The sequence below is a fragment of the Capra hircus genome, chromosome 25, assembly GCF_001704415.2.
Source record: "Capra hircus breed San Clemente chromosome 25, ASM170441v1, whole genome shotgun sequence".
NCBI classification, from domain to species: Eukaryota; Metazoa; Chordata; class Mammalia; order Artiodactyla; family Bovidae; genus Capra; species Capra hircus.
In genome coordinates this window covers 21,118,467-21,133,235 of record NC_030832.1, presented here as the reverse complement: position 1 = coordinate 21,133,235, position 14,769 = coordinate 21,118,467, and the positions used below count along the sequence as shown (strand labels likewise).

The 14,769-nt window shown below is 48.4% G+C and overlaps 1 protein-coding gene across 1 annotated transcript in view; it reads left to right on the top strand.

The window, feature by feature from the left end:
* Nucleotides 2,102-14,769, top strand: part of GGA2 (golgi associated, gamma adaptin ear containing, ARF binding protein 2) — a 30,795-nt gene continuing 18,127 nt past the window's right edge. The window contains exons 1-4 of the mRNA XM_018040713.1: nucleotides 2,102-2,242; nucleotides 10,780-10,864; nucleotides 12,257-12,332; nucleotides 13,188-13,286. Coding sequence (XP_017896202.1) covers nucleotides 2,140-2,242; nucleotides 10,780-10,864; nucleotides 12,257-12,332; nucleotides 13,188-13,286 — 363 coding nt within the window. The 5' untranslated portion in view covers nucleotides 2,102-2,139. The remainder of the gene's footprint in view (nucleotides 2,243-10,779; nucleotides 10,865-12,256; nucleotides 12,333-13,187; nucleotides 13,287-14,769) is intronic.

Below are 14,769 nucleotides of genomic sequence, written 5' to 3'. Positions count from 1 at the left end.
CTCAGTTGTGTCTGACCCTTTGTAACCCCATGGACTGCACTCACCAGGCTGCTTGTACTTCACCATCTCCCAGAGCTTGCTCATGTCCTTTGAGTCAGTGATGCCATCCAACCATCTTGTCCTCTGTTGTCCCCTTCTCCTTCTGCCTTCAATCTTCCCCAGCATCAGGGTCTTTTCCAATGAGCTGGCCCTTTGCATCAGGTGGACAAAGTATTGTAGCTCAGCATCAGTCCTTCTATTGAATATTCAGGGTTGGTTTCCTTTAAGATTGACTGGTTTGACTGGACAATGTGTATTTTCATTAATTTCATACAGAATTTCCCTGATATGAATAATGGTATAGATTGAATCAAATTGGCATGCTGAAATGCTAATGTCCATGTGATGGTATTTGAAGTGGGTGCTGTGGGAGGTAATTAGGCTTAACTGTGGTCCTGGGGTTCATCCCTCATGATGGGATTAGTGCTCTAAGAGGAAGTGATCAGAGTGTGCTGTCTCTCCACACTGTGAGGACAGGAAAGCAGCACTCTGCAAACCTAGAAGTAGGTTGTCAACACCACCTTGATCTTGGACTTGCCAGCCTCCAGTGGGAAATAATTGTCTGTTGTTTAGGCCACTCAACCTTTAGTATTTTGTTGTATCAGTCCAAGTTTACTAAGACAGTTAATGACTATATAATTTTCATATATTATATGAAAATTGTGTGGCTGGATCTATTTTGAAGCTAACACAGCACAGCAAATGTACTTTGAAACTTATATTGTGTGTTTATTTGGGGCAGGGATGGGACCTAAATTCCTGTGGACGCATGCATGCTAAGTCGCTTCCATCATGTCCGACTCTTTGTGACACTATGGACTGTAGCGTGCCAGGCTCCTTTAGCCATGGGGTTTTCCAGACAAGAATACTGGAGTGGGTTGCCATGCCTTCATCCAGGGGATCTTCCCAATCCAGTGATCGAACCTGCATCTCATGTCTCCTGCATTCGCAGGTGGATTCTTTAGCGTCACCTGAGAAGACCCTAAATTCCTATAACGACCTCTTATTGCTTCCACTGTTCTTCTGGCCATTCGACAAGTATTTATCAGTACTGATGTGCCAGGCACAACCCTAGGTAAGTGGAGACATAGAAGTGCACAAAGTTCCTACCTGTATTAGTGGGGTGAAGCAGGTAATGGAGTACAGAGCACTTGAGCTTCAGAGGAAAATTACCCATTATCTAGAGAGCACACCTTTCCAGTGCCTAGCCCTTCCTTCACTGTCCTAGAGATGTCTTACAACTATGACAGCAATGCAAATAATTCTTGCCTGTAAACATGCAAATTGGGGAATTCCCTGGTGGTTCAGTGGTTAGGACTTCGGGCTTCCACTGCAGCAGGCTGGCATTAGATCTCTGGTCAGGGAACTTGGATCCTTGTAAATCTCACTGAGAAGCCTTAAATGAAAAGGTGAAAAGCAAATGAATAAATATATAAAATGCAAATTAACTCTGAGCTTCTTTTGTATCTATTTGCGTATCTGTTGCAACACTCCTTTATTCTGTATAAATTTGCCCTTTTCCTGACTTCTCTTGAACAGATTATAACATCTGCTTGGTTCCCTCATTTAATTAGTGTTAAATACTTAACATGTGTTCATTTTATAATGTATGATAATCATGACTTTTTTTTTGTTGGGGGGTGGCGATTATCCTTTGACACAATGAGTAAGTGCCTCGCACGCTCATAGTGTAATGTATTATGGAGAAAATAAAGCAGAGTATAGAGGTAGGTGGTGGTCCGGAAAGCCCGTCCGGAATAAAAATGCTAGAGAATTCATTATCTGAGACTCAGATTAACGGGGCGTTGTCTATTTTATCTGGTAAGCCTTGTGAGGTTGACTTGACGAATGCTGATCTGGTTGCGGGTCTGGATAACCAGCCGCGAAGCCGCCTAGCGCTAAGTGGAAGGCTCTCGGCGAGGCTGAGCCCACCTGCCAGGGCCTGCGCGGAGGCGGGACGTGATCGGTGGGCGTGGCCACACCGGCCCCGCCCCGTCACGTGCCGGCCCTCGCCTGCCGCGTCGGCAGCCCAGGAACGCTGCAGACGCCGGCGGCTGAAGCGCAGGGGCGGCCGCGGCTTCGGCAGCGGGGGCTGGGCCCATGGCGACGGCGACGGCGGTGGCGGCGGGGGCCGGCGCCGCGGCGGGAGCTGAGTCGGCCGAGGGCCCCCGGGTGCCGGCAGCGGCGCTGGAGCTGTGGCTCAGTGAGTAGCCGGGGCAGCCTCTCGGCTCGGGCGCAGCGCTCCACGTGAGGCCTCGCTTCCCGCCTCCCCGGGCCTTTCTTCTGAGGCTGGCGGGTGGGCAGGTGGCCGCGGGAAGGCTGGCGCCAGAGGAGGCAGGCAGGGCCCGGCACGGGTGGGAGGATCTCCTCGGCGGGCCTGGAGAGGAACCCCAGGAATCTGCCGCGGCTGCGGGCCCGAAGCTAGGCGCTCTGCGCCCCCCTGCCCGCATCGCGGTGCATAAACACTGTTAACAACATAATGGCTACGGTTTATTGAAACTTCGCTTATATGCCAAATACTGCTAAAGGGCATTTCAGCCGTTGATCCGTATTACGACTCCTAGAGACAGCTTCGGTTACTAACCTCGTTTTGGAGAAGGGCACTTTTAGACTTAGCTGTGCAACACACCCATCCTCTGGGAAAGAACTCTTTCTGGCTCCGACTTTAATGTCAAAAGAAGCCCTGTAAACCTTTTGTGCGAGTTCCTTCTATTGTCTCATGTAAGACTCATGGCAGTCCTAGGGGTAGTTACGGTCCCTGCGTTACTGATTGGGGTCTTGAAATTCCAAGAGAACAAAGCATATACTCCTTGTATTGGGCTGTTGGGTGCTGGGAGTACTAAGATGCTCACAAAGATATATTTAAGTAGGTGATGGAAGCCGATAGGAGCAGCACTTTGCTACGTTAAGGCAAATGGGAGGGATACTGGGCTTGTTTAAGGTGCAGTGGTGGGAGTTGGTTTGTTTACGAGGGGATTGTCTCAGGGGACATAGCATTTGAGTGGACAATGGAGGCGACAACATTTCAGATGCAGGAAGCTGGGGGAAAGGAGAGTGTGGAGCATTCTGGGAGGAAGGAAGTCTGCCGCAGGAGTGCAAAGCCTAAAGAGACTGCATGGCTAACTGGGGCGAGATCCTACAGGGTCTTGTGGGCTGCAGAAAGGAGTTCAGAGTTTATCCTTGATGTAGTCGGGGAGATGTCAGGGCCTGGAACTCTGATCAAGTGTGCATGCGTGCTCAGTCTTGTCTCACTCTTTAGCGGCCCCGTGAACTGTAGCCCGCCAGGCTCCTCTGTCCATGGGATTTCCTGGGCAAGAATACTGGAGTGGGTTGCTATGTCTTACTCCAGAGGATCTTCCTGACTGCCTCCTGCACAAGCAGGCGGATTCTTTACCGCTGTGCCCCCTGGGAAGCCACTCTGATCAAGTATCTCTGTTAAAAGCATCACCTGCAGCTGTGTGAAGAGCTGAATTGGTTAGGGATGGGAGAGACCAGGCAGAGAGTAGATGAACAGCTCTTCTGGTAGTGTGTAGGGACTGAAGTACAAAGGTATTGGGATGGAGAGTAGAAACAATTAGCTAGTTCAATCAGCAGCCTTACTGCATTAGAATAGAGGCAGGGGACCAGAGGGATCAAGGTTAGATTGCAGGTTTCAGGCTCAGGTAACTGATCAGTTACAGATGCTTCACTTGTGGAGTTTGAGGTGCTTGTGGCACAAAGAGAAGCTCTCTGGGCAGTTGGTTGACTTCAGAGAGGGTAACAACTGGAGGTCAACTTGAGACCTTCAGTTCATTAGCAGTGAGCCTGTCTGTGCACATTAGGAAGAACAGAGTTTGTGCATGGAGCATCTCAACATGGAAGAAGCAGGGTTGGGGGGCGTGGGTGCTGGGGTGGGAAAGCAGTGCTGAGAGAGAAGGTGGAGCCTACAGGCTGCTGGGAGGGGGCGAGCTGCAGGTCTGTAAGGAAGCTGTAGTTGGTAGGTTGTTTTGCTGCTGAGAAAGAGAGAAGGAGGATGGGGGAACTTTGCATTTGGCAACTGAAAGATTACTGAGTTATATCAGTGTCAAATGGTGGGGACAGAAAGAAGGTGGTTGACTAGAAGGCAGTGGAGTTGCAGAAGTCAAGTAGGCTGGGTTAGAGACCAGCCGACCGCTGACCCAGGTGGGGGAGAAAAAGGGAACCAAGACTGTTTAGGAGGGGATCCTTAAGCTCCAGCTGTTTTAGGCCATTGTGGTCCTAAAGTTCTGAGATCTTCCAGTTGTTCGGGTAGGGCAACAGCACAGACCCCCTTCCCAGTCCAGCAACCAAAAATGCCTCCAGATGTGTCCTGGGACAGAGGGCCCAGCTCTTCCCCTCTGCACCTGAGATCCTCTGAGTTTGGGCTTTGGAGTGTTGAGTGGATTGCAGAAATGTATCTTGTAGTCTTTGTGGTTGTGTGGTTTCCACCTCCCTGCCCCTGCCTGCCATAGGAGCAGAGAAAGTAACTGTTGAACCAGACTTGTGGGGGCTGGGGCCCAGTGGAGGTGGTACGTGGATGGACGTGCGCTAGAGAGGCTGGTGGTGGGGCAAGGCCTGGAGTGTAGTTGAAGAAAGTCCCTGAGTCTAGGCTGGATGGAGAAGGAAGTCATTCCAGGGGCACATGAAGACCCCAGAGCTCATCTAACTGACGGATCTTACCTCAGCAAGCAAGGCAGCTGTGTTCCTAAGGCTGGAATGTAATAGCCCCACTGGGGCTCAGATGGTAAAGAATCTGCCTGCAACGCATAAGACCCAGGTTCGACCCCTGGGTCAGAAAGATCCCCTGGAAAAGGAAATGGCAACCCATTCCGGTATTCTTGCCTAGAAAATCCCATGGAGAGAGGACCCTGATGGGTTACAGTTCATGGGGTCTTAAAGAGTCAGACTCGACTGAGCGACTGGCGCCTTGGGGTTGTGAGGATCAGGGGAGTTCGTGCGTCTCAAGCACATGGAACAGTGCCTGTGCACAGTGCTAGCTGTTATCATCTCTAGTCTTCTTAGTAGAGAGTGGAAGAAATGAAGTCATACTGTTTGCCAGAAAAGGAAAAACACTGGACCTAGAATTGGGAAGGAGTAGTTCCTGAAAGGAACGCCAGGAACCTGTTTCACCAGAAGCTCAAGCTTTAAAAATACAAGTAGCAGCTTCTGGGCGTTTTGCAGCTGACCCCCACCCACCCACCCCCCTCCCCACCACCACTTAGTTTATTTTGGGTGTTGTTCCACATGACTGCATTTAGAGCTGCCTCCTCCTTGTTAATGAAAAGCCTCCTGTGCCTGGTGGCATGGGGTGCTATACTCGATTTAACCAGCGGAGTCTTGACTATTAACAGCAGCGCTGGAGCCTCATGGTCTCAGCTCTGCTAGTGCTGCCAGGGAGGCATTGGCTTAGTTGGATGCTCTGTAATCTTTCTTCCATCTGCTTGGACCTACTCCCAGGTGATAAGTCCTGTCCTCCAGCCTCACTTTTCTGCTTCCCTTGGGGATGAGAGTGGTCTGGATTTCGATCTATTTATATGCTCCCAGCTTCTCTGGAACTGAGCTGATTCTTTATCTTGGACCCATCACTCCTGTGGTGGATCTTGGCCTTCCAGCACTGCTTGCTGTCTGGGTTGGTGTGTATCTGCCCCACCCACTGCATACTCACTGCCGCAGGATTGAGTTCTAAGTGTTCTCACGGTGACTGCTTCCCCACAGCCCCAGGGCTCCCCTGACTAGCACTGGCTGCTCTTAACGCCAGGGTCATGGCCCTGGGGGTCGGCGGGGGCGGGGGGGGGGGGGTGGCTGATGTGAGATGATTTGGCTTTTGAATTAGTCACTGTTAGATGAACCATTCAGGGAATTCCCTGGCAGTCCAGTGGTTGGGATTTAGTGCTTTCTCCGCTGTGACCTGGGTTCAGTCCCTGGTTGGGGAACTAAGATTCTGCAGACTTGCAGCAGGCCCCCTAAACACCCCCCACCGCCCCGGGGGGAAAAAAGCCATTTCACTCACAGCTGGAAGGCTCGGCTGTCTTCTTTTTTTTTTTTAATTTAAAAAAATTTAATAATTTTTAAAAATCCTCTGGGAATTACTGTCTCTGGACCTGCTCAAGGCCACTGAAATAGCTTGGCAGGATGGGATTAGGTGTTTGGAGACCCAGTTATTTCAGAACTGGAGTAGCCGTCTCCTGGTGTCAGCAGTATGTCCAGCCAACTGGTCAGACTTTGAATAGTGAAAGATGAATCATTCATTCGTTAGTAGGTATCCTTGCTGATGACTGTCTAGGTGCTGGAGGGTGGGGAGGTGAATGAGACAGGCCTCCTTCCTGCCTTAGGGAGCTGATAACTTAGTGGTAAAAAGGTCAAAGAACCTAGTTCCCGAAAGAGGCCCTGTCTTTGTCAGAGATCTGAAGACTGACATTTGGGCCGTGGAATTGGGCAGACCTGAGATTTTTTTTGTCATTTTCCAGTTTTGTGACTGGGCAGATTTCTTCATCTATAAAATGCTGAGCTAACATTAGTACCAGCTTCAGTTTTCTGAGGATTACAGGAAAGGGATGCTAGGAAAGCACCCAGCGTCATGTCTGACACAAAGCAAGTTCTTAAAAAACAAAGTTGGGGGGCCGGGCAGCAGCTATGACTATTATTGCAGTTATTTGGGAGCTGTGAAAAACCTTGAGGGAATCCTTATGATATAGATATAGCAAATTTTAAAACTAACTTACTTTTTAGATCTTTTTGCTGCTTTGCCCTGGTTATGGGTTTAGAACATTATTTAAGTTTGTAGAGTTTTTTTTTTTTTTTCCCCCTTCCTTTCTTTGGAAAACCTGGTGACTTGGTGGTAGGGGAGGAGGGAGAGAGCTGGATTCTGCTTGAACAGGGTCATACCTGTTCTTCTCTGCGTCTGGGTCATAGAGCACGGCTCCCCAAACCCCTGGGCCACAAACTGGTACTGGTCAGGTTGCGGCAAGTAAGGAATCAGGCTGCACAGCAGGAGGTGAGTGGCGGGTGAGTGAGCGAAGCTTCATCTGTTAATATATTTACAGCCGCTCCGCATCATTATTACTGCTTGAGCTCCACCTCCTCTTGGATTAGTGGTGGCATTAGATTCTCATATGAGAGCCGGCGGTAAATGTAATGTGTTTGAATTATCCTGAAACCACCTCCCCCACCCCATCCCCTCCTCATCTGTGGAAAAATTATTTTCCATGAAACTGGCCCCTGGTGTCCAAAAGGTTGGGGAACTGCTGTCACACAGTCATGTGTTGAGGTCTGAAAGTCTTTTAGGTGTCAAGCTTGACCTTGTTGTGAACTGAAGCTTTGTGAAGTTTTAATGATACAGAAAGAAGTAGTTCAGATGAGTCAGATCTCCTTTTTTCATTAATTTTTATTGGAGTATCGTTGCTTTACAGTGTCGTGTTAGTTTCTGCTCTACAGCTAAGTGAATCAGTTATGCATATACGTATGTCCACTTCTTTTTAGATTTCCTTCCCCTTTAGGTCACCACAGAGCACTGAGTAGAGGTTCCTGTACAGTACAGTCAGATCTCCTTAATCAGACTCTCTTGAGTATTTCAGCTTTCAGTTTATTTCCTGAGTAATTATTTTGTGCCTATGCCTAAGGCACTGTACCAAGCATTATAGGGAAAATAGTGGTTCTATCTTAGGTTTGAACAGACTTTTGAAGTTTAAGTGTACTAAGTCGTGTACATATTTTTAAAGGAAAACACAAAGACTGTTAGAAGATTGTCTGTCTTTTATTGATTACTGTTTGCTGCTATACTAAGTATTTCAGACACTGTCTTCTTTTAAGATTCATTCATTTGTTTGCACTGGGTCTTCGTTGCTGCTTGCAGGCTGTCTCTAGTTGTGGCAAGCGGGAGCTATTCTGGTCGCGGTGCATGGACCTCTCACTGCAGTGGGTTCTCTTGTTGCGGGGCGTGGGCTCGAGGTGCACAGGCTTCGGTGGTTGTAGGATGTGGACTCTGTAGTTGTAGTTCACAGGCAGATGGAGTCCTAACCAGTAGACCACCAGGGAAGCCTTAGACAGTATCTTTTGAGAATCTCATGATATCCCACGAGGAAGGTACCGTTTTCCTTATTTAATAGTTGAGGAAACTAGGGCTCTGAGAGTCCAATGACATGTAACTAATAAAGAATGGAGGTGGAGATTCCTGTCCTAGAAGAGCAGGTAGGATGTGGGTCTTCTGAGATGGAAGAGATGGCTTCTGTTTTGTGGGGGTGGGTGATAGATTAAGAAAGTCCTTATGAAGTGGCATTTGAATTGGGATTCGAAGGGTGAATAGCGTTTTGAAAGGTGGGACATAGAGAAAGAACTTTGAGGAGGAAAAAGGTGAGGAGCATGGGGAAACTGATAACCTGATTGCTTTGCTCTTCTTTGTTGTCTCTGTTCACTTAGGATGGGGCTGATGGGTGGGAAGGTGTGGGATTGAATACCTGTCCTTTGAATCTGATGGTGGAGCTAGGGGCACTCGACTTCCACGTGACGTAAAAGTGACTGCCATCTGGAAAGTTAAATTCTAGTTGACTGTGGAGTCTTTTTTGTTTTTAATTATTTATTAATTTCTGGCTGCGCTGGGTCTTCATTGCTGCATGAGCGCTTTTACTAGTTGCAGTGAGTGGGGGCTGCGCTTCAGCTGCAGCGTGCAGACTTCTCATTGCGGTGACTTCTCTTGTTGCGGAGAATAGGCTTTAAGTACGTGGGCTTCAGTAGCTGTGGTTCCTGGGCTCTAGAGCACAGGCTCAGTGGTTGCTAAGGCTTAGTTGCTTTGCAGCATGTGGGATCTTCCCGGACCAAGGATCGAACCTGTTTCCCCTCCACTGGGAGGTAGATTCTTAACCCCTGGACCACCAGGAAAGCCCCTGTAGACTTTTAAGTGATCAGAAGGGAGGAGAATTAGTTGGGGCTGGAGCAGTGGAAGAGGCTTTTGGGAGCAGATGGAAATTCACAATGACCTCGAGAATGGATAGAGAAGAGAGAAGTGGACATTCAGGCAAAAGGAATAGTGTCAGAAGTATGACCATAAAAATTACTTACTTGCAGAGTTTGAAAGAGCTTCTCTGTCAGGACCAATAAGAAGTTTCGTTGGAGAGCCAGGTAGTCCAGGATAAGCTGGACAGTGGGGAGTAGGGGAAGTGTTATGAAAGGGCAGGACAAAGACAGTCTCGGCAACTACTTTATGAGAATGTGGCTTGTTTCAGTTGGAAAGCTGGGCCTGTGGAATGGGCATCCTTGCTGGGACAGGGATTCTAGGCGGCCGCAGTGGGAGGGGAAGAAGCTGCTACCATCTAGCACCAGGAAGGAGTCACACAAAGATTCCAGGAAGTCAGGGATGGCCCCACCCCTCAGTGGAGCGTGGGCTTACATTAGGCCTTCTGATAAGCCCCCTTTCTCCAGGTGTTTCCTGCTCTGGGCTGTGCCCTGGTCCCTTCATGCTGCATGTCCTCAGATTACATACAAATAAGAATGTTCGGGGTGGGGAGACCCTAGTGTGACTGGATCTGGGTTGCTTGGGCATATGTGCATGGTAGCAGAGAGAAACAGCATTCTGAGGAGTGAAGGCAAAGAGGTCCTCCTGTCAGACAGGATAAGCCACTGATGTGGAGAAGCTGCTTAGGTAGGACAGAGGATTTCAATAAGCGGAGGCTCACGTTTCGGCCTGTTACTTCGGGGACATGCTGGGAGCTGCTCAGGGCTTCACTGTAAGTTCTAGTCTTCTTGTCACATGGCTGAGAAGCTTCCAGGTTCTTGGTGTGTTATGCCGAAGTCGCGAAATCTCCCAGTGACCATCAGGGAGCCGATATCCAATGCAAAAGCAAGAGAGTTTTTATTACCAAGTTTGAGCTGGGGCCCCACCGTTACTGACGCAGTGGCTATAGGGAGGAGCCCCGGGTTTTGGATTACATTGCTTATATAGGGAGTGTTTATGAAAAAAAGAATTTCTAGGTAGGGGGACGTCTGATTGGTCACTTTCTTTCGAAGGGTTGTGTGTTGGTCCCTATTACCTAGGTAGACCACAAATTCCTGAATGTTAAGTCAGGAGATTCTGGTCTGGGGTCCGATTGGCTCGTGGGTGGTGGGGTGAGGTCAGGGGATTTCCAAAGGCTCTTTTCTTGGAAACTTACAAAATGGAGTTTTTCTGTTAACAAAATGGAGTAGCTTAGATACTTCAGGTGGTCCCTGGTGGTCCAGTGATCAAGAATCCGCCTGCCAGTACAGGGAACATGAGTTCAATCCTTGCTCCAGAAAGATTCCACATGCTGTGGAGCAACCAAGCCCACACGCTGCATCTTGAGAAAGCCCAGTGCAGCCAAAAAAATGAAAATAAAAAAAAAAAGAAGTTTGCAGGTTGTGGCTTATGCATAGATGCTGGCCTGTACCTATCCTTGTTGCAGGGCCATGGTGGGGGGTCAGCATGGGGATGAAGAAGGTGCACATAAGCCAACCCCTGCCCTGGGAATGGAGCCCCTTTCAGGATAGCAGCTGGGGAACCAGTTTGCTCGTTCATGCAGTCAGCAGTCCCTGAGGCATGGGCCATACCCGTGCCTGAGTGATGAGTATGGTCGACCCCTGACCCCCTCAGCTGTCTGCTTGCTGGGTGCCGTCCTCGGGAGGTGTGATATACACAGCCCTTGGCTGTTGTCCTATTTTGAGGGTTGGAGATGTGGAGCGGTGTTTATGTTTCCTTTTATTATACTTCAATTTTACTTTTTATTTCCTTGACAGATAAAGCCACAGACCCAAGCATGTCAGAACAGGATTGGTCAGCTATCCAGAATTTCTGTGACCAAGTGAACACTGATCCCAATGGGTAAGGTGACGTCACACACATGCCCAACTTCTAAAGGCACCTCAGACTATGTGTGCCTGCCTGTGTTTCTCAGGATTGTTTTAGGTAGCTTGGGCTTTGTTTCCTTTTTTCCTCCCTCCATGATCTGCTGAGTATGTTATTTTTCTAGAAATAGCAAATTCATGTAGTTTTCTAAAAAAAAAATAAAATAAAAGTTTGTAACTGGCAATTATTTTAAAAATTTTAAATAATTTTTATGAAACACTACTGCTGAGGAGCTCTCTGAATGTTAGGGATAGAATGTAACTAGGGTACATAGTAATGTGAAAGATCAGTGTGCTCCTATTAAAAAATTTTTTTTATTTGCAGATTATACTATATTTAGCAGCATATTTCTGAATGTCCATTTCAGAGCCGCAGTAGATGCTTTTGTTGTTGTTTAGTCACTAAGTTGTGTCTGACTCTTTTTCGACCCCATGTAGCCCACCAGGCTCCTCTGCCTATAGGATTTCCCAGGCAAGAATACTGGAGTGGATTGCCATTTTTTTTCCTCCAGGGGATCTTCCCGACCCACAGATTAAACCTGGGTCTCCTGCATTGGCACCCCACTCCAGTACTCTTGCCTGGAAAATCCCATGGGCGGAGGAGCCTGGTGGGTTGCAGTCCATGAGGTCGCTAAGAGTCAGACACGACTGAAGCGACTTAGCAGCAGCAGCAGTTTCTGCATTGCACGTGAATTCTTTACTACTGAGCCACCAGGGAAGCTTGTTAAGCTAATTTAAATACAGTCTTTTTTTTTTTTTTAAGCAAAAGCAGAGGAAGAGAGGTTAAGATTTTATTGCATTTGATTTCTGAAGTGTCTGAATGGGAACTTTTTTCCCCGCCTAATTTTTGGCCGTGAAGCACGGCCTGCAGGATCTCAGTTTCCCAACCAGGTGTCAAACTGCCTCCTGCAGTGGAGGTGTGGTGTCTTAACCATTGGACCGCCAGGGAAGTCCCCTGGATAGCAACTAGAGGAATGAGTCTATTATCCAGATATTTTATCTCCATGTTGCTGAATATTCATTTTGAAAGGAACAAGAAGTTTGATCACATTTTCTGCTCCAAGGTTGACTGAGCAGTTCTCAAATAACAAATAAGATCTGTGCTGCTCTAGACCAAGTTACATACAGGTCTGGGAGCTGTAGGGGTGGGTGGACTGGGGAGAGGATGGTATGTTCTGGAAGCATAGCCGTGAGACGTGGGGGTGGCTGGGAGCCGACCTCCTTCGGGGGCTCGTGCATGGTCGTGTGCAGTCACATCCTGCCTCTGCTCTGGGACCCAAGCTCCTGGGGGAGAGGGGACTTGACCGAGCATGCTCAGCCAGACCAGTTGGTATGTTCCTCTCCGCCCAGAGTCTTTGTTTTTCCTTAGCTCAACCCATGCGCCCTGGCTGCTGGCCCACAAGATCCAGTCTCCGCAAGAGAAAGAAGCTCTTTATGCCTTAACGGTGAGTTTGGCTTGCCCCTTAGCCTTAGCTCTCCTGTCCCAAGGCTAGCATTTCAGTGTGGGAAAGAGCCTCTGAGAGGTTGACCTTCTCTGGCCTTCAGAACACAGGCTAGAGGGAGTTCTGGGCTTAGATTGCCCCATTGTAGATCTGTTCCTGGAGAGCGCAGGAAGGAAAGGAAGGCTTTATTTCCTTTTGCCCTTGTTAGACCAGGACTGGCAAGGTCAAGTGTCCACAGGGCCAGACTGGTAACATAAGTGAGTGAGCCACCTACGGGCGGAACCAAAGAACCAGAGAGACCACGTCCAGTCTAAAGAGGGCCGCGACACAGCAGGACCCGCTGGCTATTGCCAGGGATGAGTGTGGGCCCAGTGTTGCTAGAACTTCCTGTTTAAGAGAAACTGGAAATCCAGATAAAGTCCCAGGATTCTTCAGTATTTGTGACTGATTTGAAATGTTAATGGTGTGGACCAAAGAAAACATTTACAGGCCCAGTTTGTCACTTGAAAGTCAGCAGGTAACCCCTAGTTTGACAGTTCTTAAATATTCCATGTCTGATTTCTGCCTCTGAGGAGAAAGAAGGAAGTGATTCTCTGACCAGTTTCATCTGCTCAGAGGGTCTCCATAACAGGTGGGGTGACCTCAGAGTCCCCCACCAAGTGGTTTCCTGGACACAAACTTGTCAGTTACAACAAGAGCAAACAAGTGCTTTTTTACTTAATCTGAAAGTCTCACCCTTTCTCCCAGACTTTGGTGACCGCAGTCTTGGGCCATGGTCCCAGCCAATGCTTAACAGGTTTGGAGTGAGCTGTGGAGCCAGTGGCTTCACCTTCTCGTGGGGGTCCTGTGTCTGTGCAGGTGCTGGAGACGTGTGTGAACCACTGTGGGGAGAAGTTCCACAACGAGGTGGCCAAGTTCCGCTTCCTGAACGAGCTCATCAAAGTGCTGTCCCCAAAGGTGAGCGCCCGGGGCCTGGCCCCTCTCTGTGCCACTCGCTGTGGTTGTCACTAAGACCTTACAGGTTAAGAGCCCAGTTCTACCTAGACTACGTCCACTTCAGACACCCGTCATAAGTCTCGGGGATCCCCAAGCTACATGTACTTCTGCCCGACCAGCCACTAGTTCAAAGGTTCCTCTGACCCCCTCTGCCAGGTTGCCTAATTCACTGGATGGATTCACAGAACACAGAGAAGCACTATACTTAATAATATCCTTTTATTTTAAAGGGTGTAAACAAGATACATAGTTCCAGTCCTCTGATCACATGGTTAGCCCCTCCCTTGAAGCTAGGTGTCCACCAGCAATATTCAGCATAAACTGGGGTATGGTCCCTGGGGAGGACTTGTAAATAACAAAGACCTTCCTATCACTTAGGAAATTCCAAAGGTCTTTGAAGTTCTGTGCCACGAGGAACTGAGGAGAAAGGTCAAATATTTTGGAAATTATATCTATCACATATATAATTTCCAATATTCTTTTATTTATGAGGATTAATAAATCCTTTTATTTATTTTAAGAGAATCTTTTATTAGCAACTTCACTTTCACTTTTCACTTTCATGCATTGGAAAAGGAAATGGCAACCCACCCCAGTGTTCTTGCCTGGAGAATCCCAGGGACGGGGGAGCCTGGTGGGCTGCTGTCTATGGGATCACACAGAGTCGGACACGACTGAAGCGACTCAGCAGCAGCAGCAGCAGTATTGATTTCTGACCATGCTGTGTCTTGGTTGCGGCAAGCAGGGGCTCCTCTCTACTTGCAGTGTGTGCACGTCTCGTTGTGGGGCTTCTCTCATTGCGGACCACGGGCCCTAGGACACACAGACTTCAGTAGTTGCATCATGTGAGCTCAGTCATTGGCGGCTCACAGGCTTAGTTGCCCCCACGGTATGTGGGATCTTCCCTGAGCAGGGATCAAACCTATGTCCCTGCATTGGCGGGCAGATTCTTAACCACTGGATCACCAGGGATTTCCTAAGAGGATCTTTTAAGAAATAATGATTCAAAACATTTGAGTTTCAGCAATTCCTTTCTACCTTATTTTCTACCTTATTTTCATTCCACACTAAAAAATGAGTGCCCCCAGCGGCTCTAACCTAGGCCAGTACATGGTGGGATTGAATTTTCATGGCTTTGGAGGTTGACTCCTTGAAACTCAGAAAGAGTGCTGGGATCGGATGCCAGATAATTTGTTCCCTCACTCAACCAACCTTGAGCAGCTTGCTTCTTAGCTGCCATCTCTTCAGTGATACTGTGATACTGTGGGCTGGGCCGTCTACTAATGAAACTGCCCAACTCGGGTGGGATTTGAACCTAGCCAAAACTTAGGTTGAGACTTGAACCTGTGGGCTGGGATTAACACCCACTATCTCTCTCTCTCTTTTTTTTTTAATTTTTAAATTTGACTGCACCAGGTCTTAGTTGCAGCATGTGGAATCTAGT